The sequence below is a fragment of the Gekko japonicus genome, unplaced genomic scaffold (genome assembly GCF_001447785.1).
Source record: "Gekko japonicus isolate JY-2015 unplaced genomic scaffold, Gekko_japonicus_V1.1 scaffold2573, whole genome shotgun sequence".
Taxonomy (NCBI): Eukaryota; Metazoa; Chordata; class Lepidosauria; order Squamata; family Gekkonidae; genus Gekko; species Gekko japonicus.
This window is the reverse complement of record NW_015164736.1, coordinates 140,338-160,822: the sequence shown is the minus strand read 5'-3', so window position 1 is coordinate 160,822 and position 20,485 is coordinate 140,338. Positions and strand designations below refer to the sequence as shown.

The window sequence follows — 20,485 nt, the reverse complement described above, 5'->3', positions numbered from 1 at the left end:
CTCCTCCTCCTCCTCCTCCTCCTCCTCCTCCTCCTCTTCTTCTCCTTCTTCTTCTGTCCCAGAATTGATGTCACAGCAATGCGTGGCATCATATTCCTCCACCATTTTTCACCCACCAGTTGACGGGCTGTAGGGAACGGGGGATTCAAGCTGAGGGGTCTCCCGCTATACCAGGGGACCTGCCCACAATGCAATGGGGCTGTAGAGGAAGAACATCCGGGTGCCTACTGGTCCTTGTGCAGTCGGGCCCGCAAGAAGGAGTACAGCAGTACATCCCACCCCCCAGCTAGGTCTGTGGAACTTCATCAAATGAGGAGGGCACGGTGATGCTGAGAGGGGCCCATTCCCCCTCTGAGCAGTGACACACAAAGCTTGCTGTCCCCAATCCCACACATCTCCTTCCCAGGATATACTGTGAACAAGAAACGAAACACGAACTGCTGAACTTTCTGACAAATCCCTAGCAGAGATGTGGGTGAAAGTGACTTGGCAGAGCCACATAAACCGTTTTTACCTCCCCCCTACCGATTTTTATTCCTTTATGAAGAGATACAAGATACACCGGTTTCAGGATTTTAAATTATTTTATTTTTTCGCCGAAGTTGCAATTGGACAGTCAGAATTAAAAAAAAAAGTCACATCACACACACAAAGTTTGGGTATTAGTTACATCATGATGCACATTTGTTAAAAATATCTAACTACACATCCATAAATAAAAAGCCTATTACTTTTAATTTAGCAAAAAAATATATATCCTTAACTTCATCTCTGCCTCTCACCCCACCCCCCAAAGTTCCCTATTCCTCATGGAATACAGCTTGTAGTCCTAAACACACTTACTTAAAACTAGGTGCTATTCTGTTTAATAGGGCTTACTTCCTAGCAAAACTGTTCAGGGTTATGGTATGCTGTGTCCATTTCAAATGGAATGACAAATCTTAGCCCACTTTCATCTCACTTAACATTATGGGTGCATGAAGCAGTAATGAAATGGAATCCATTGAACATAAGAAGTGACTTTATATGGATTCCCACCACTGGTTCATCTAGCTCAGTATCACCTTTTCTAATTGGCAGTCAATCTGCGACAGATAAGGGTCTGGCCTACCACCTTCTACCAGAGATAATTTAATCAGAAATGACGAGGATTCAACCTGGTACCCTCTGGATACAATCAACCACTGAGCCATAGCCCCCCCCCACTCCTGATAAAAAGACTGGGTGAGTCATGTAGCTCTCATAGCTACATGGACTTTCCAGGAGGACTATTCCCCTGGATAATTTTTCCCCTCTCGGGGACAGAGAACAGATGAGAGCAACCGGCTGGTCTCTTTGGAAACAGAATCCTGGTCCTGAAGAGACTCAGTCTGACCTAACTAGTCCATTTTTAATGCTCAGTTCCAGGTAGAGCTTGGAGGGAAGCCATGACAGTTAAATACCACCTGACATTTGTACTATACATGTGTGCTCTTGAATGCAAAAGCACAGGTAACAAGCAGGATTCTTAAGGCAACTTTTCTTCTACGGACTATCAAATTGTCTCATCAAGAAGGACAATAATCCAGTCACAGCTAAATTCATCTGAAAGTCCCGTAGAAACCAATGGGTCCTAAGTGTGCATTTTAATCCCATGAATTTCAATGGAAGCCACTTTTGTATAACATTAGGGAATTTCGTTCTATACAGGTTATGGTTCAGGACTCACTCCCATCCACTAAACTACACAGCCAAGCGCTCCTTGTCGTTCTACATTCGGTTGGCGTTCAATAGCAGCTTGCAGAGCTGAAGGAGTTGCGGTGCTTTATCATTGGCTGTGGGCCTGCTGTAAGGCTTCGTGGAGTCACGGACCGACTGTAAATCTCCGCCCAAGGGCGTGGGGGCCTTCTGATGTCAGGCAGAGGACGCTTTCCGGTGGACAGTGAGCTATCACCGTTGGTGAGGGCTGGACGAGAAGATTCACCCAGTGCTAGATTCTCAGGAGCACATGGGCTAAACGTTTCTACTTTGCATTCTTCAGGGAAGACTCGAAGAATCGGTCCAGGGAGGTCCACTTCGATTGGAGGGGGCTGTATGGTTATCTTCATCTCCGGGCCCTGGGAAACACATGGAGAAGAACCCAGCGACCCACACACTTCAGTGCAGGAGTTTGCATGTGACGTCAGGGCCTTGGTTTCATTCTGCTCCCCACTGGTGATGGCACCTGCAGTTTCGCATGGGTTGTGGACTTCCACGGCGCACTCCTCCGCTTCAATTTCAAGAAGGGGTCCCGGAATGATGAGTTCAATTGGCGGAGGGTATATCACCACTTTGGAACTTGGGCCTTGCGCCACACATGCCGATGCTGTATCAAGCCCACATGGGACAGAGGACGAGCGAGACAGAGGAGTCGAGACCATGGGCCCATCGCTAACTGATGCCGAACGAGTAATAGCAGGTGGCTGGGAGCCAGCAGGGATGCAGGGTTGTGAGGTTGCTATAAGGCATTCATTCGGGAAACTGGTTAGGACAGCACCGGGGATCGTAATGCATACGGGTGGGGGTTTTATCACCATTTGAGAGTCAGGAGTGGTTGATATACAACACGGAGTGGAGCCACAAAGAGCACGCGGACCAGAGGACTTGGTTACGAGCGCCGTGGAACATCCATCCAACCCATTGGTGAGGCATGCAGTCTCCGTTTCCACAAGGGTTTTACCGGGCGATGTGGCGAGGATCAGCCCTGGTAGAGTGAGCTTAAGCGATGGTGGGTGTATAATCACTTTCGCATCTGGGATCGAGGTGACGCATGGAGTCGTGACGCACTTCACACCTGTCTTTGACATTCTTCCGGGATGTAGATCAGCCTGAGGAAGGAAGAAACATAGAAAGGCAGAATTAGCAGGATGGTCGGGGGGCATGGGAACGAGGGATATGTTGATCCTTAGTTTTGTAAAAAAAAAAATGCTGCCCTCCGAATTATTTGATGTTCAAGGGAAGGTCACCACGTTGGCCTCAAAATGAGCTGAAATTCAGCATCGGCTGAGGGATCTGCAGATCCCACCCTCTGACCCTCCAGCCCTGAGAAAGTGCCCTTGATTGACCAGGATTCTTTTGTTGTTCTTTCGTTTCGTTTCCTTCGTTTCCCTCCCCAGAAGATTCGCCCAAAACGAAAATTCCAAATCTGCTGCAGGCTTTTCCACTGGGAGAACATGACTGGCAACTCTAACTTGGAAAATTAGTGTTGAAAGAGATGCAGAAGAATCCAGAAGAGGGCAGAAGAACAACAACAAAAAAAGTGCACCTTTGTACAACGCCCGCAACTTCCTGCAAACCAAACTGAACCCCCTTCCTGTATAATTCTTGGCATCACTCCTAATCACCAGGTTGGAATCCTTCTGCCTCCCACATGCCTATTATCCTTTTTGTTTGTTTCTTTCCTTTCCGAGCATGGCCGATAAACATGCCGGAAAATGGTTTCCACACTGAGTTCCATCCGTTCCTAACCAAGCGAGACAGCAGGGGACCTGCCCAGTTCCTTCTTCTGCCTCACACCCATTTCCTCCTCCCTCCCTCTGCCCCCTTTTACCTCTTTAGACTTCAGTAAGCAACATTTGCAATTCTGATGGCAAACGGAGCTACGTACCTGCTCCTTGCCTGCTTCTCACCGGGGATACGCTCACCGCCCATGTGCTGCGTAGAACTATTTCTTCAGCTTTATAGCTAGCAGGAGAACGCAGGCACTCCCTAAAAAGGTTTTTTTTTTTTTTTTTTTGCTCTTAGCATTGCTAATTATTTTCTGAGCTGTACGTCTCTGGAGCCCCAGATGAGCTCAGGCCTCCTTCGTGGAGGCAGACACAATGATACATCGGTTGAGAAAGGAGGGGTTTCTTGTTTGTTTGTTTGAACAAGGAAATAGGCCAAAAAGAAAAGTTCAAGGGAAAGCACATGAACTGCCAGTCCCTGGTTACCACAGTGGGCTTTGAGGCTATTTTTTTTAAAGGATTAATGCATAGACATTCTAGTGGCTCAGAGGTAAAGATGCTGAGCTGCAGACCGGAAGGTCTGTAATTCAGCAGTTCGGGACCCCAGTGCTTCATGATGGAGTGAGCTCCCGTCTCTGGCCCCAGCTCCTGCCAACCTAGCCGTTCGAAAGCAAGAAATTGCAAGTAGATAAATAGGTTCCGCTTCGGTGGGAAGGTAACAGCATTCCGTGCGCCTCGGCGTCTAGTCATGCCAGCCACATGACCACTGAAACGTCTTCGGACAGTGCTGGCTCTTCGGCTTTGAAACGGAGATGAGCACCGCCCCCTAGAGTCGGATCTGACTGGCTTTCGAGCAAGGGAAACATTTACCTTTTTTAATAAATTTATTTTCTTTTCACATCAAGATTATACATATTTCAACTATTAATTTATACATAATTTCCAAATTTGAATTAAAAAGGAAAAAATCATCTGATACTTTCAATCTGATAGTTTTATACTAGCATTTACTACTCATTTTTCTATCTTCTTGTGTTTCAGCCACTCATAGACTAGCTTCCATCTCTTCCAAAAAATATCCTCTGGTTTATTGTTCAGTGCCAAGCTCAACTTGTCCATTTCTGCAATCTCCATAATCTTGAGTTAAAGTTCTTTTATAGATGGAATGGAACCTTTATGTTTACTATATGAATTGCATGGGTTTGTTTGACTGCACTATGGCAATCAAGCCAAGAATAAATTCTGCACTCTACCTTTCAGAGTAGGGTAGGGATAGCAGTCCCCAGGTGGGGGGCAGGGATCCCCTGATTTTGGGGGTTCCTCCAGATGCCAGTCAGGTGGCTGGAGTGGGAAGCCCTGCCCCCAACACTCCTCCACACCCCAGCACATGCCTGCCCCGCAAGCCATGAATTCGTGGCTTGCGGGGCAGGAGGGCACGGCACTCTCTCTTTCCCCAGCCATTTAAACGGAAGGTTCCCTTTAAATGGTTGGGGGAAATGGGGGGGAAGCACACAGTGCCGCATCCCCGACACGATGGCATCACTCTATATGACATCATAATGTTCTATATGACATCATCATGTCGGGGATGGCCCCATCCCTTCCCAGAATGCCCCCCAAATCCCCCCAACGGGGAGAAGATATGACCTTGCAGCCCTAGAGTTGGGTTGAGAGATAACTGGAGATTTCGGAGTTGGCTTCTAGGGAGGGTTGCGTTTTGGGGACGGCAGTGGTGGGATGCCATAAAGTCTGCCCACTGAAGATTCAGGGAACTGATCTCTGTCAGCTGGAGATCATTTATAATTCCAGGAGAACTCCAGACCTCGCCTTGAGGTTGGCAACCCAGACTGCAGGCGATGGTCCATACCATGGCTGGCAATACGCAGGGCTCTTTTTGTAGCAGGAACTCCTTTGCATATTAGGCGACACACCCCTAATGTAGCCAGTCCTCCAAGAGCTTACAGTAGCCTCTGTAAGAAGAGGATTGGCTACATTAGGGGTGTGTCGCCTAATATGCAAAGGAGCTCCTGCTACAAAAAAGAGCCCTGCCTTTTAGAAGTATTTAGGGTGGTGGAAAGCACCATCGAGTCGCCTCTGACTTATGGCGAGCCCGTCAGGTTTTCAAGGCGAGAGATGTTCGGATTTGATTTGCCATTGCCTGCCTCTGGATGGCGACCCTGGGGCTTCCTCGGTGGTCTCCTGTCCAAATGCGAACCAGGGCTGACCCTTGCTTGGCTTCCGAGATCTGATGAGACTGGGGTAGCCCGGGCCACCCAGGTCAGAGCAAGAGTTAAGTAGAGTCTTCAAGGCAAGAGATGAACAGAGGTGGTTTGCCATGGCCTGCCTCTGCATGGCGACCCTGGGGCTTCCTCGGTGGTCTGTGGTCCAAATGCTTGTCAGGGCTGACCTTGCTTAGCTTTGGAGATCTGGCATTGATTGGGCTAGCCTGGGCAATCCAGAATTATTTATTTATTTATTTATTTATTATTTTCAATTTGTATCCCGCCTTGCCGGGAACCGGCTCAAGGTGGCGAACAACATTAAAAACAATGAAACAATCAACACACTAAAATACAATAAAATATACATAAACAATGACCTAAGATCATAAAATCTAACAGGAATGGTGCAGATGATGGCGGCATCAATATACAATCCCCCGAGGGCTACTGGGACTATCCACCGGTGTTTTGTATAGGCCATAGCATGTTCCGGTAGCACATTCGTCAGTGGCGACTCCTAATCGAAGGCCTGGTGGAAGAGTTCCGTTTTACAGGCCCTGCAGAACTGTAAAAGGTCTCGCAGGGCCCTGATGTTATCCGGGAGCTCGTTCCACCAGTGTGGAGCCGCCACTGAAAAGGCCCTGGCTCTGGTAGCAGCCAACTTGGCATATGCAGTTCTTTAAAAATGGCTCCAAGTCCCCAACCTGGAATGGGGGCACTGCACAGCGACTCCAGGAGCTCTTGTCTCTCCCCCACACACCTTTTCAAGTGCTGAAACAGGTGGATTGGGGGCACACCACAGTTTTTAAAGAAGTTCAAATGCTTCTAAAGGGGTCAGTAGCCATGGGTCGATCTGTGGCCACTGTTGCTTGTAGTTTGGCCCAAAGTGATACCCAGACACACAAAGTTCAGTGTGTTGCATATTAGAAGGAAAGCAAATATTTGCCAAGTGTTTGAAATCTCTTGCCCCCGTGGCTAATTTCACCACTCATACTTGGAATGTGTTGTGTTGTTTTTTAAAAAATGGTGGGTATTTTGTGTGTCTGTGTGTGCTTGCATGTCTGGAAGCCATGGTGACTTCTGGCAACCTGTAGGGGGATTAGGACGTTTCACAGAGGTGGCTTGATATTGCCTGCCTCTGCATCCTGCCCCTGGTATTCCTTGGAGGCTTCCCTTCCAAGTACTTGCCAGGATTGGCCCTGCTTAGCTTCCATCATCACTATTATTATTATTATTATTATTATTATTATTATTATGCCCTCCCAGCCAAGGCCGTCTCAGGGCGGCTTACACAAATGCAGCATGCAATTACAAAAATACATAAAATATAACTTAGATTAAAGCCGTTCTAAAACCCTCTAAACTGCTAGCAAACGTCAATTTCATAACACTGCTGTTATTCAGCTCTCTTGTCTCACAGCCAGTCCTTTGATCCTCTTTAATTCTCCTTCCGGCGGCTGGCTCAGGCTGTTGTTGGAGTTCCAAGGGCAAACAGGGCTCTCTGACTTCGGCTATCAGTTCTTAATGGTAGCGACGGCTCCAAAAGCCCGGTGGAAGAGCTCCGTTTTACGGGTCCTGCAGAAGTGCAAAAGATCCCGCAGGGCCCTGATCTCCTCTGGCAGCTTATGCCACCAGAGAGGAGCCACCACTGAGGAAGCCCTGGCCCTAGTTACTGCCAGCCTTGCCTCCTTAAGACCCGGGAGGGCCAGTCGGTTCTGGGCCCCTGATTGTAGCACTCTCTGGGGTACATGCAGGGAAAGGCTGTCCCTCGGGAATGTAGGACCCTGACCATATAGGGCTTTAAAGGTAAGAACCAGCTCCTTGAAGCGAATCTGGCATGCTATTGGCAGCCAGTGCAGTGCCTTTAGCATGGGCTGGATGTGCTCCCGAATATCTGGCAAGATCAGGCCTGCCTGTGCTATCCAGGTCATGGCAGAAATTGTTAATTTGAGCTGTCGTCTAGTTTAAAGAAATCGTTGAGTTTCTGGGGCTGGATCACCTGATTGTCTTATTGGGCAATTGAACGTAAAAACTGTGTGTGGGGGAGGGGGTATGGATTTGAGCCCTCATATTGGGCCAGTCCGTGTTACCTCTTCTAGCCCATTATTTCATGGATCATATTTGCCCCATGCTGAAAACCTAGGCTTGCCAGCCCCCAGGTCCAGTCCGGGTGGGGATTCCCCCACTTCTGGGGGCTTCAATCCACCCCCCTGCTGAGCTGGTGGGTGGGGAAGCCCCGCCCCCAGCCTCGAGAGCAACCACCCACCCAGCCACCCCTCTTCCTCTCCTCTTGCCTGGTTTAAAGGGCTTCAGCTGGCTTCAGCTGGCTTCAGCTGGCTTCAGCTGGCTTCAGCTGGTCAGCGGAAGGGGAGGTTGCTGGTGCAGGCTCCACTCCTAAAAAGACCCTTTAAAAGACCCTCATAAAATGACCCTGTGCCCACAACCTCCCCTCCCTCCCTCTTGCTGGATTCAAAGGTCCGTCCAGCTGGTCAGCGGGCCACGTGGTCCCCACTGACCAGCTGAAGCCCATTAAATTGGGCAAGAGGGGAGGGAGAAGGGTGGCTGAGTGGGTGGTCATTCTTGGAGGCGGGGCTTGGGGGCAACCCCACCCACCCCTGGAACATCCCCACCCACCCCTGGAACATCCCCACCCCAAAGCAACATCCCCACCCACCCCTGGAACATCCCCCAATTTTCCCTGGTGGAGAGAGAAGGGGATGTGGCAACCCTATGAATACTCCAGTAAGGAGCGGGGAACGAATGTAATCCCTAATGGAGGAACAGGGCAGGGGCAAAGAGTAAGGTTGTTAGACTCCAGGTAGGGCCTAGCAGTCTTACAGAACTACAGCTGATCTCCGGAGTACAGTAATTACTTCCCCTGGAGAGAAGGGCTGCTTTGGAGGATGGACTCTGTGGCCTTTTACTTGTTGAGGTCCCTCCCCTTTCCAAACTCTGCCCTCCCCAGGATCCATCCCCAAAGCTCCATGGATTTCCCAACGTGGAGTGGGCAACCCTAGCAAAGAGTGCATTCATTATTCAGGTAGTAAAATATTTGTGTCCCACTGTCATAGGGCTGCCAAATCGGGCCGGGGGGTGGGGAAACCCCCGCTTTGGAGGCCCGATTTCTGCCGCGGTGGAATCGGGCCCCGGGGGGAACCCCGCCCCTGGCATGCGTGTCACTAGGAAGTGATGTGGGCATGCCGGGCGTGCTGGGGGTGGGGCCACGGCCATACAAGGGAAAACTCTATGGTTTTCCCTTGTATGGCCATGGCCCCGCCCCCAGCGTGCCCAGTGTGCCTACGTCACTTCCGGGTGATGTGCACGTGGTGCGCGCGGGCGTTTTGCGCGCGTGCACTCACCCGACACCAGCCGGGAGCCCCCCGCTCCCGGCGAAGAATTATTTGGCAACCCTACACTGTCATGATCTGGGCTGTGCCACCAGAGGACTACTAGGCCCAGGGAGCCTGACTAGCAGTAGGTGAGGCTGGGCCTACAACTCCCAGAAGCCCCTGAGAGGTTTTTGGTGCCAAAATTGACCAATAGGGAAGAAGAGGGATGGGGAACAAAAGAGCTGGGGCCAGAGCAAAGGTTGTTCTTTTCCCCAGGGAACAGGGCCAGGAGAGGCTGCTGTGGGGGAGAGACCCTCATCCAGAGGGAAGGGTGAGTAGTCTAGTGCCACTTGGAATAGTGAGCTAGGGTCAGTATATATTTAGATGCGTTAGGGCATTTGATTTCTTTTCTTTTCACCCACTTACTGTTATTATTCTGCACCTTATTGTTTGACCTCCTATACAATAAACTATTTTAATTGTTCACTCTGCCTGGTCCTCACGCCTATTATTCGGCCAAAAGGGAGGTCTGAAGGTCTTGGGAGGGTACTCTGGGCCTAAATCCAGAGTGGTGGCAGCGTCAGGTGACACCCCACCTGAGTCATGACGCCCGCCCTTCTCAAAGATTCATGGTGGCTAACAAAGAGATCAAGAGGACAACACAACCCCCAAATGCAGATAATATCAATAACAGACATCTATTGCAAGGGGAAGCCATACATTCAAGTCTGTTAAATCCTCTGCACCATCTCAACCAAATGCCAAGGCGACCTCGAGAATAAAAGCTCTCTTTGAAACAGCGGACTTGTACATCTTCCTAATAGGAACTAGTGTTGTGCTCAAGGACACCCCTGCCCAAGAAAATTGGTTGCATAACTGGGAAGGGACCTAATTTAAATAGAGGTGGATCAAAGGGCGCTATGAACAGTGGACAGGGGAGTACAATCCGTATACTGGGAGGGGGGGTCAATGGCAGGGCATCTGGTTGGCATGCAGGAGGCCTCAGGCTCAATCCCCAGAATCTCCAGTTGAAAGGATCAAGTACTAGACCTCACGTAGAGTATTGTGTTCAGTTTTGGGCACTACAATTTAAGAAAGATATCGACAAGCTGGAACGTGACCAGAGCAGGGAAACAAAGATGGTGAGGGGTCTGGAGATCATGTTGTATGAGGAAAGGTTGAAGGAGCTGGGTATGTTTAGCCTGAAGAAATAACTGAGAGGTGATATGACAACCATGTTCAAATACTTGAAGGGTTGTCATATAGAGGATGGTACAGATTTGTTTTCTGTTGTCCCAGAAGATTGGACCAGAACCAACAGGTCAGTGCTCCCTCTAAACCGAGTTAGTGTGAGCTAGCTGTAAGGGTTTTTTTAGCCTCCAGCTCACACATTTTTGTCTTAGGTCAGGAAGGAGGGCTCCAGAGCAAACTAATTTGTGCAGTAGCCAAATTGCTCAGTCACAACTTTAATGGCAGTAGCTCACAAAGTAGAATTTTTGCTCATAAGATTCCAGAGCTTTGAGGGAGTATTGCAATAGGTTGAAATTAAATCCAAAGAGTTTTTGGCTAAACATTGGAAAGAACTTCCTGACAGTTAGAGTGTTTCCTCAGTGGAACCAGCTTCCTCAGGAGGTGAATCATAGAATCATAGAGTTGGAAGGGACCTCCAGGGTCATCTACGTGGTGGGCTCTCCTTCTTTGGAGGTTTTCAAACAGAGGCTAGATGGCCATCTGACAGCAATGCTGATTCTGTGAACTTAGGCAGATCATGAGAAGAGAGGGCAGGATGGGTGCTTAGTTCTTGTGGCCCTTTCTTGTACGACCAGGGAAATGCTGATCACCACTTTCAGGGTCAGGAAGCAATTGTTCTCCAGGCCGGTTTGGCCAGGGAACTTGGAGGGTTATGTTTTTTGTTTTGTTTTGGTTTTGCTATCTTCTGGATATGGAACAGAGATCACTGGGGGTGTGGGGGGAGGTATTTGTGAATTTCCTGCATTGTGAAGGGGGTTGGACTAGATAACCCTGGAGGTCTCTTCCAACCCTATGATTCTATGCAGAGGTCATTTCCTGCAGGAGCGCACAGGAGCGGAGCTCTGGCAGTAAAGAGCCCAGGGGGTGGGCACATGCAACAAGCCCCACCCCTGCTCCCAGCAGCCCTCAGTCAGAGCAAGAAGCAGCCAGGTAAGTTGCAGAGCCCCCCCAGCCCCCCGTTCCAAAACAGTCCAGTGGCACCTTTAAGACCAAGTTTTATTCAGGTACAAGCTCTCCCTCCTCTGCGAGGACAGATCTGCACGTTCCCCCCCCCCCAATAGCTAGCAATCCAAAACAATCCAGTGGAGCCTGAGTGGTGGGTGTTGCCTTCTGACACACTTCCTGTGATGTCAGGGGGTGTGGCACATGCAAATAAGTTATGCTAATGAGCTCCTGCACCTCTTTTTCTACGAAATGACCCCTGATTCTATGATTCTAGAACATGTGAAAGACCTCTTCCTGAGACCCTGGATTAAAGTTGTCAACTCTAGGTTGAAATTCCTAAAGATTGGGGGTGGACCCGGGCAATGTTCCCTCTTAGCTGCGGAGTCTTGTGAGCAAAAATTCTACCTTGTGAGCTCCTGGCATTAAAGTTGTGAGTGAGCAATTTGGCTGCTGCATAAATTAGTTTGCTCTAGAGCCAACCTCCCTGAGCTAAGACAAAAACCTGTGAGCTGGAGGCTAAAAAACTGTGAGCTAGCTCACACCAACTCAGCTTAGAGGGAACACTGGACCCGGGTAGTTTATGGAGAAGGGAGGAACCTCAGTGAGCACAATGTCATAGAGCCCATTACCCAAAGCAGCCCATTTCTCCAGGGTATTTGACCTTAGTAGTGTGAAGATTAGTCATAATTCTGAGGTCTCCAGGCCCCACTTGGAGGTTAACAACCCTACCCTGGAGAGCTGCCACCAGTCAGAGGAGGCAATTAGCCTTGATGTCCTGACTCAGTAGGAAACAGCTTCCTGTGTTCATGTGACGAAGTCTTCCAAATATGTTTCCTGGGGGTCATGGGGAGCTTTTAGAGGTAAGGACCAGTACCTTAAATTGAGCCCAGAAGCTAAGTGGCAGCCAGTGTAATAATCTCAGAACAAGTACTTGTGTGTTCAACGCACTGTTGGTATTCAAAGAGTTAGCCAGCACCTGCCCCACTACCCAAGGCCTCATCCATATTAGCACATTGGCTACTTGTAAGAGCTAAAGGCCATGAGTGGGCTGGCCCAGGCTAGCTTAATTTCACCAGATTTCAAATGCTAAACCCTGGTTAGTACCTGAATGGGAGATAACTAAGGAATGTCCAACGTTGCTACAAAGAGGCAGGCAATGGGAACCCACCTCTGTTCATCCCTTGCTTGAACCTGAATGGCCCAGGCTAGCTCGATCTCATCTTATCTTGTAAGCTAAGGAGGGTTGGCGCTGGTTAGTCCTTGGATGGGAGATGATCAATGAAGACCAGGGTTGCTACAAAGAGGAGGGCAATGGCAAACCCACCTCTGTCCATGCCTTGAAAACCCCTTGGGGTCACCATAAGTCTGCTACAACTTGATGGAACTTCACACACATAAGACCGTATGTGTTGGGAGTTCCAGTTATGAACTACAATACCACACATACCTTGTCCCAAAGATATTCACAGATTGATTAACGAATTGATTCAATCTGCATGTATTTCAATACAAATCACAGGAAGACCAAATTCTATCCAGCACAAATAGAGGCGTGCTTATTGAAATAAATTCCCCTGCCTCCGTTATTGCACTATAGTGTGCTGTGCCCAGGAAAACAGACCCCTGAGGGTTAATGGAGCTCTAGGGATGGCATGGGGTGATGAGTTACAGTGGGAGGGGAGAATATTCATTTATTTAGTTATTAAAAATTAGGCCATCTTTCTACCTGATTAGGGGTCCCGAGGTGGGCACACAAAAACATTAAAGCATTTAAACAAATTAGAAGCATTTAAAAGGATAAAATAATTCAATTGAAAACAAATATACAACACTGAAACCAAAAAGGAGAGCCATAACCAATATTCCCTCTAAGCTGTGGAGTCTTGTGAGCAAAAATTCTACTTTGTGAGCTACTGGCATTAAAGTTGTGAGCGAGCGATTTGGCTACTGCATAAATTAGTTTGCTCTGGAGCCATCCTTCCTGAGCGAAGACAAAAATGTGTGAGCCAGAGGCTAAAAAACTGTGAGCTAGCTCACACTAACTCAGCTTAGAGGGAACACTGGCCATAACCATTACTGGGGTATGTGGATCAAAAGAAAGAAGACTTCACCTGCTGCTAAAAGACACTGACTGACCAATCTCCCTGGTGAAGGAGCTCCAAAATTTTGGTACCATGACTGAGAAAGTTTTTTTCTGGGGTCACCCACCATCTAACTTCAGATGGAAGGGGGAACTTAAGCAGGGGCCTCTTAAGATGACTAGAGTGAATGGGTTGGTTCATATGAGAAGGCGGTCCTTCAGGTATTTTGGTCCCAGGCCATACAAGGCTTTAAAGGTCAGCACTGGAACCTTGAATTGAGCCCAGAAACAAATTGCAAGCAAGCGTTAGTGAAACTTGAGGCACATTTTCATGTATGAGAAGAGGATAAATACTTCTCCTAATCTGATATAGGTGATATGCCGGGGGGGGGGGGTCTTGCCTTAATGCAAGGGTTGCCAACTTCCAAGTGGTGCTTAGAGTTCCCCCAGAATTACAGTTGATCTACAGACAACAAAGATCCATTCTCTTGGAGAAAATGGCTTCTTTGATGGTGGATCATATGGTGTTATACTTTTTCACGGTCAGAGTGGTTCAAAGGGGGAACCAGCTTCCTAGAGAGGTGGTTGGTTCCCCTTCACTGGCAGTTTTCAAGAAGAGGCTGGACAAATATTTTTCAGAGGTGCTTTAGGCTGGTCCTGCATTGGGCAGGGGGTTGGACTAGATGGTCTGTATCGCCCCTTCCAACTCTATGATTCTATTATTCTATACCCAGATGAGGTCCCACCCCTCCCCAAACTCCACCCATCCCCATTTCTGCCTCCCAATCTTTCAGAATTTCCCAGCCTGGAGTTGGCAACCCTGCTTGAACCAATTCATTTTTATGAGCATTCACACTTGGCGGCTTTTAGATTCAGATTGCTGAATTGTTTGAGTTTCTCTGAATTGGTGAATAGTTTTGCCGGTCATGGACTCTCAGAAGCCATCTTAGGCTGTGGTCAGATGAGCTGTCTGATCCAATGTCATTGCTGTTGCCCTGCGGATTTGAAATGTGGGTTCTGACAGTAACATCTGTCTCCCATTCCCCAGTCATCGGCACCCCGTTCTCATCCATCTTCAAGTCAGAGTTATTTGACACCGGAGAAAGTCAGGTCTTTAGGGGTGTCAGTGGTTTCACCCGGCATCAATCCATCACATTCTCAAGCCATTTGGGAAATCTGAATGTTATGTTCCATTCTGCACCCCCTTTTTTTGAGTCAGTTAGCGATATGCACATAACTGCATATTTGCACCATGGCTGTGAAGCATCGCATGTGCATTTACATCCCAAAACCTTACCTTTAAAGCCCTATATGACCAGGGTCTGACCTACCTGAGGGACCACCTTTCCCCACATATACCCCCAAGAGCACTTCGGTCGGGGACACAACACCGCCTGGTGATTCCAGGCTCCCGGGAGGCAAAGCTTGCTGCGACCAGGGCCAGATCCTTCTGAGTGGCGCCCCCCACCTGGTGGAATGAATTCCTGGAGGAGATAAGGGCCCTGTGGGACCTTATGCAGTTCCGCAGGGCCTGCAAGACGGAGCTCTTCCGTTTATATAGGGGCCGCCACTACTACCACCACTGAAACAACGGGGTTGGGAGCGGTCCCCGGAAGAACTGCTATAATTTTGCATGGCACTGATGCTGCTGGACTGGCTTAGACCATCGACAGGACAATTTCACCCTAATGAAATGATCAATACCATCTTCAGAGACCATCTTGTTTGTATGGAGCACTTTACTGTTTTGTCGTGATTTAATAGTTTTTACTGTTTTATACTGTTTTTATGTATGGGCTTGTGCCCCTGTGTAAGCCACCCTGAGCCTGTTCGCGGGGAGGGCGGGGTAAAAATGCGAAAAATAAATAAATAAAATAAATAAAACACCTTGTTTGGATTGGGAGCCCCCGGGGTTTTGTTGTTCTTTTCTTAGCAGCAAATTCAAGGGGAAAACCCCTCTCTGTACTGGCCAAGCATCCCCAACAAGGCAAATATATGGTTATGCTCATGTGCAAAAGATAAGTTTTTAAAAAACTGCCTAACCACCTGTTCAGTGGTTGCCGTGCCGCAGTAATCTGATCAATCAACTATGGGGTGAGCGCGCAGTGAAGCAGATTAGAGTGGGATGTCTGATCAAAACTCTCTTTCACAAACCCCCCCCCCAAAACACCCGGAATTAAATTAGAAGTGCAGCCAGACCACAGGCAGGGCCTGTAAAATGGAGCTCTTCCACCAGGCCTTCGATTAGGAGCCACCACTGATGAATGAGCGATCGAAAACTGAACATGCTATGGCCCTCATGTTACAGCTTTGGATACTGGCCTTCCTACATCGGACCATCTTATAGCAATTACCATCTGCACTTACTTGCACTTTATGTAAATTGTTTGCTTATGTGGAATTTTTATTGTATTTTATCGTTTTTATTGCAATTTAACTTGTTGTATGCCGCCTTGAGCCAGCTTGTACTGACAAGGTGGGATATAAATCAAAAGTAATAAATAAATAAATAAATAAATAAATAAATAAGCCTGTCCTCTGACTGTAGCCTAAGAGTCACAAATCAAGGCAAGTCAAAGGGAACTCATGGGTACAATCAGGTATTGGCTAAGCACAGATTCTTTTCACAGACTATGAGCTCAGGACATACGAAAAATGATACCGATAAGCGGATACAAATCCCACCTGTTTGAGGGTTAGTATTGCCAGATAGCTAGCTGAACCTACAGATCTCCTCGAATTACAACCAATTTCTTGACAGAAGACCTTGGCTCCCCTGGATGAAATGACAACTCCGGTGGGCTCTACAGTATCACAACTCTGCTGAGCTCCTTTCCCTCTTCAAATTCCACCGTTCCCAGACACCACTTCCAAATCCCCAGGAATGTCCCAAGTGGGAGCTGGCAACCCTATGGTGGTAATGTTCAGAAGATATGGCCTCTATTCTATGAACACTAGTTCATAGAATGTTGGCCATATCTTCTGAGCATTAAGCCAGCTGGTACAGGTCACCCTGAAACATCATGAGATGGGGAAGGAAGTCACATATCTTCCATAAATTCCCACCAGAGTTAAAACTGGGAGAAATCCATTCATGGTCATGAGACCGGGAAAAGGTAGGAATGGGGTAGTTGAGAAACCCCTTTTCTTCTTTCCCAATGAAAACCTTCATGACTGGACAAGACCTAGCTGGTGTGCCGCCTACCAAAAGACATGACGAAGAGAAAGCAGAGGTGGCAGACATTACCAATGCAAAAGGATGGGACCTTTAAGGAAGCTCCATCGTGGGTGGGGCTTATTTATTTGAATCATCACCTGCTTACGGGGATGGTGGAGCTGAAGGCGCCCAGATGAAAACACCTAAAATGAGGAAGGGAAAAGACCTATAACGGGGTATAAAGGGAAGCCTTTGACTAATGCCGAAGCAATTGTTCTGCTGCGAAAGATGCTGCTTTGTCAGAGATGTCTCGCCATTTTATGAGGCATTTTAGATAAATTATAGCTTGGGTAGCAGGGCGTGGGGTGACATTCCGGAGGTTAGCTTCTGTCCTTAAGGGTTTAATCTTAGCATTTAAAGAACTGGTTTTGCCAGGCTTCTGGGATGCTATGGCATCTATTAAAAAAACAGGTTTGGTTGGAGGAGTCAGAGATAAAATAAATGCATGACCAGCCTATTATGCATGCTGGTTTCTCCTTCGATAAAAGGAAACAAGTTTTGCCCCCATCTTTAAGGAACAGAGAGAGGGGGAGTGGCTTATTAGCACAGCATCTGCTTGGCATGCAAAAGGTCCTGGGTTCAATACATTTCTTAAGCAAATACAGTATATGAAGTGAAAGGAGAAACAAAACATAGGGACAGAGAGAGAGAATATAAACCACTCGACAGAGGAGGAAAGAAAGTCGAGGAAAGAGACATGTCTGCTATACTTTGTACGTAAAACATGTATTTCTCGAATCCATTTCTGGCTTTTTTGGTGCAAAAACAAACATTCATTAGGGACTGGTCCCCTTGTTGCAGTGAGCTTTTAGCTTGGATGGTCGAGAGAACGAAGATTTTTGACAGAAGGCTCTTCCACAGTCTTGTCAAATCCCAATTTAAAATGGGTAAATAACAAGTGTATGTTAGGGAAGGGGAAATATGTGTGTGTGTGTGTGTGTGTGTGTGTGTGTGTGTGAGTAGCCACTTCCAGGGCAACCAACGTTGCTTTCTAAAGCAATTCAAAATTATTTTTGAATATGGCTATCACCTATTGTGTGCAGATTAATAACCCTTCTTAAGCAAATAATAATAGATTAATATCCTTTCTAATGCAATTCAACGGTATGCTAGTTGCTGTAGATTTTCCGGGATGTGTGGCCGTGGTCTTGGCATTGTAGAACCTGACGTTTTGCCAGTAACTGTGACTGGCATCCTCAGAGGTATAAACACAGAAAGATGGAATATACCTCTGAGGATGACAGACACAGTTACTGGCGAAACTTCAGGTTCTACAATGCCAAGACCATGGCCACACATCCCGGAAAATCTATAGCAACTAATGAACTCCAGCCGTGAAAGCCTTCAATAACATATTCAATAGTACGTGTTGGACCATAACTGCCTATCACTTATTGTGTGCAGAGTCATATTCTTTCTAAAGCAATTCAACAATATGTGTTGAACCATAACAGGTAATTGCCCACTGCATGCAAATCAATATCCTTTCTACAGCAATTCAACAATATGTGCAGAATATGTGCTGAACCATAACAAGCCATTGCCTACTGCATGCAAGTCAATATCCTTTCTGAAGCAATTCAGCAATTCACCTTGAATATGTTGTGAGCCATAACTGGCCAGCATCTATGGCATGCAGATTAATATCCTTGCTAAAGCAATCCAACGATACATGCCTTGAACATATTCATGCATTTTTTTTTAACCTAACTATATGATTCTAGTCTGTACTGAAAATATGAGTTATAATATAAGGTGAATTCTCTATAAGCAGATATACCCAACTGATTATTTATTTTAGTTGGTTTTTTAAAAAAAAATAAAATCAGAAATGTACCTTCCTAGAGACCCACACAATATGGCTCAGCTCATAAAGCAACAGAAGCAACAACATAAATGATCAATATTTAAAACAAGCCTGTAAAAAAAAAAAGACAATGGCCATAAAACCACATAGAATAACCACCAAGTGACGTAAACTGTCCATAAAACAGGTTTTTGGCAAGAAGCAGACCATAAAACTATTTTTAAAAGCTCAACCCCCCCATAGTTAGAAGCTTGGGTGGAAAAATAATTCTTTTTGGCCTGGTACCTACAAGACAGGAAAGTGTCAGCCAAACCGCAAATGGGAGGATATTCCAAAATGCGAAGCTTCAGAACACATACCCACCTCACCCTTGCAGATAAGAACACAGGGAGCAAGGTTACAGAGGCATATTTTAACTGGGGGGCTAGACAGCGTGGGAGGTGGTTCTTCCCACACTGTGACCCCAAGTCATTCAGGGCCCTAATGATATAAAACAGCACTTCGAACTGTACCCCAAAAAAGACGCCAGTCTGACCTGAATATGTATTAAGGGTATCTCTTAGGGTTTGTCAACAATTATTCTTAAAGCCCATTTTGAAGTGAGGATGGGAGTGGGGGGTTCTTGCATGAAAGATCGGTGGTGTTTCAAAAGAATCAGAGCGAGTCTCTGTACCAAGAGAAGGTTCTGAATTCGGTTCTGCCCAGCTCTGATCCCTGTTACTTCTTTGTGCGTTATAATCTCTCAATCTTCTGTATTCCAATAATATGGAAAGGAGAAAGGAAAGAGAAAGTGTCGCCATTTTAGACAAAAAAAAAAACAACCTGTGTAAGTATATATATATATAATCTTCTGGTTTTCAAGTTCTGCCCACCTTGCCACCAAAACTTAAGGGGAAAGAAAAAAAGTAATGCTGAGAATCTAAATGTATCTGGGGGGGGGGGGAAGACTTCGGATTTCAAGGGAGCATAAACACTTTGGTCTTGACTGAAGTGGATTGTACACGGAAATCAAACCAATTGTTCCAATCACAGCTTAGAATGGGGAAATGAATACCTCCCCCCCCCCGAAAATATAGAGACACAGAGGTGAAATTGACCTCAAGGGTCATCTAGTCCAACCTTCTACACAATGTAGGAAATTCACAGATGCTCTCCAATCCCACAGTGACCCCTTCTCTATGCCCAGAGGAAGGCAACCCCCCCAAAAAAACCCCTCCAAGATCCCTGAAAAAATCTGGCCTGGAGGACAATTCCTTCCTTACCCCAAAGCTATCATCTACAGTTCTTAAATCAATAGTCTACACCGGGGGTGTCGAACTCATTTGTTATGAGGGCCGGATCTGACATAAATGAGACCTTGTTGGGCCAGGTCATGTGTGTCATAAAAAGTAAAGCCAGGTAGCAGAGATATAGACTTTATAAAGGACACGGATAGACACAATTAAAGATTTTTTTAAACTTTAAATAACACATTTTCAGTGAGTTCGACACCCCTGGTCTACACCCTCTCCCACCCTCCACGTAAAGCAATGGAATTCGTAGAAGTTTCTCAAGGTCTCTTTCTCAACGGGCCTTCAATTCAGGGCCGGTAAAACGCCACTTCCACCATTCTCAAGCAGATTGTTTCAAACGAGACTTACCTGATCCCCGAGCAGCTGAACCCAAACAAACCCTTTTTAAGAGTTGCAAGAGCTTTTATAAAGATTCCTCCAGAGCCCAAGGGGATGAGGCAGCCTTTGAACATAAAAGTTTTAATTAGCTCCTAACCGACATTGGCTGTACGCGCTTATGCTTCAAATTGCTATAATTGTCGTGAGGCTGGCTTGGGCTCATCTGCGTATTTTGGGCCTTCCTATATATATATTTAAGTGATGTTTATATCATGCATGTGGCCATTTTATAGGCCGGAGCAATTGAACATACCACCCCATTGACTTTTTTGTCATTTGCATAACCACAGCGCTGACTCTTGACACAATGGAGTTGTTTGGCCCTCTTGTTAGAGAGTAACAGTTGGCAGGACTGGGGTTGAGGTGTTTGGCGCACGTGGAGCATGCCATCTTGCCTGCCTCCAAAGTCCTTTCAAGTGGGGTATATTCCCAGCCCCTCCTCAGTCCCTCCTAATACCTGCCAACCACATTTTGAAAATAACGGAGGCCTCCAGACCACA

General features: G+C 47.0%; 1 protein-coding gene across 2 annotated transcripts; it reads right to left on the bottom strand.

Annotated features, from left to right (window-relative positions):
* Positions 1-600: 600 nt before the first annotated feature.
* Positions 601-20,043, bottom strand: LOC107109047. 2 transcript variants are annotated; one of them, XM_015409622.1, is made up of 2 exons: positions 19,956-20,043; positions 601-2,846 (listed from the first exon to the last, which is right to left on the bottom strand). In XM_015409622.1, exon 2 carries the CDS (start codon positions 2,823-2,825, stop codon positions 1,767-1,769), a length of 1,059 nt encoding a protein of 352 aa, XP_015265108.1. In that variant the 5' UTR covers positions 2,826-2,846; positions 19,956-20,043; the 3' UTR covers positions 601-1,766. The 2 variants fall into 2 exon arrangements, with proteins under 2 accessions (XP_015265108.1, XP_015265107.1); XM_015409621.1 differs by lacking the exon at positions 19,956-20,043 and adding an exon at positions 3,626-3,707.
* Positions 20,044-20,485: the final 442 nt, after the last annotated feature.

Excerpts from the sequence above, each read along its gene's own strand:
- LOC107109047 (XM_015409622.1), bottom strand. The coding sequence starts at position 2,825 with ATGTCAAAGACAGGTGTGAAGTGCGTCACGACTCCATGCGTCACCTCG.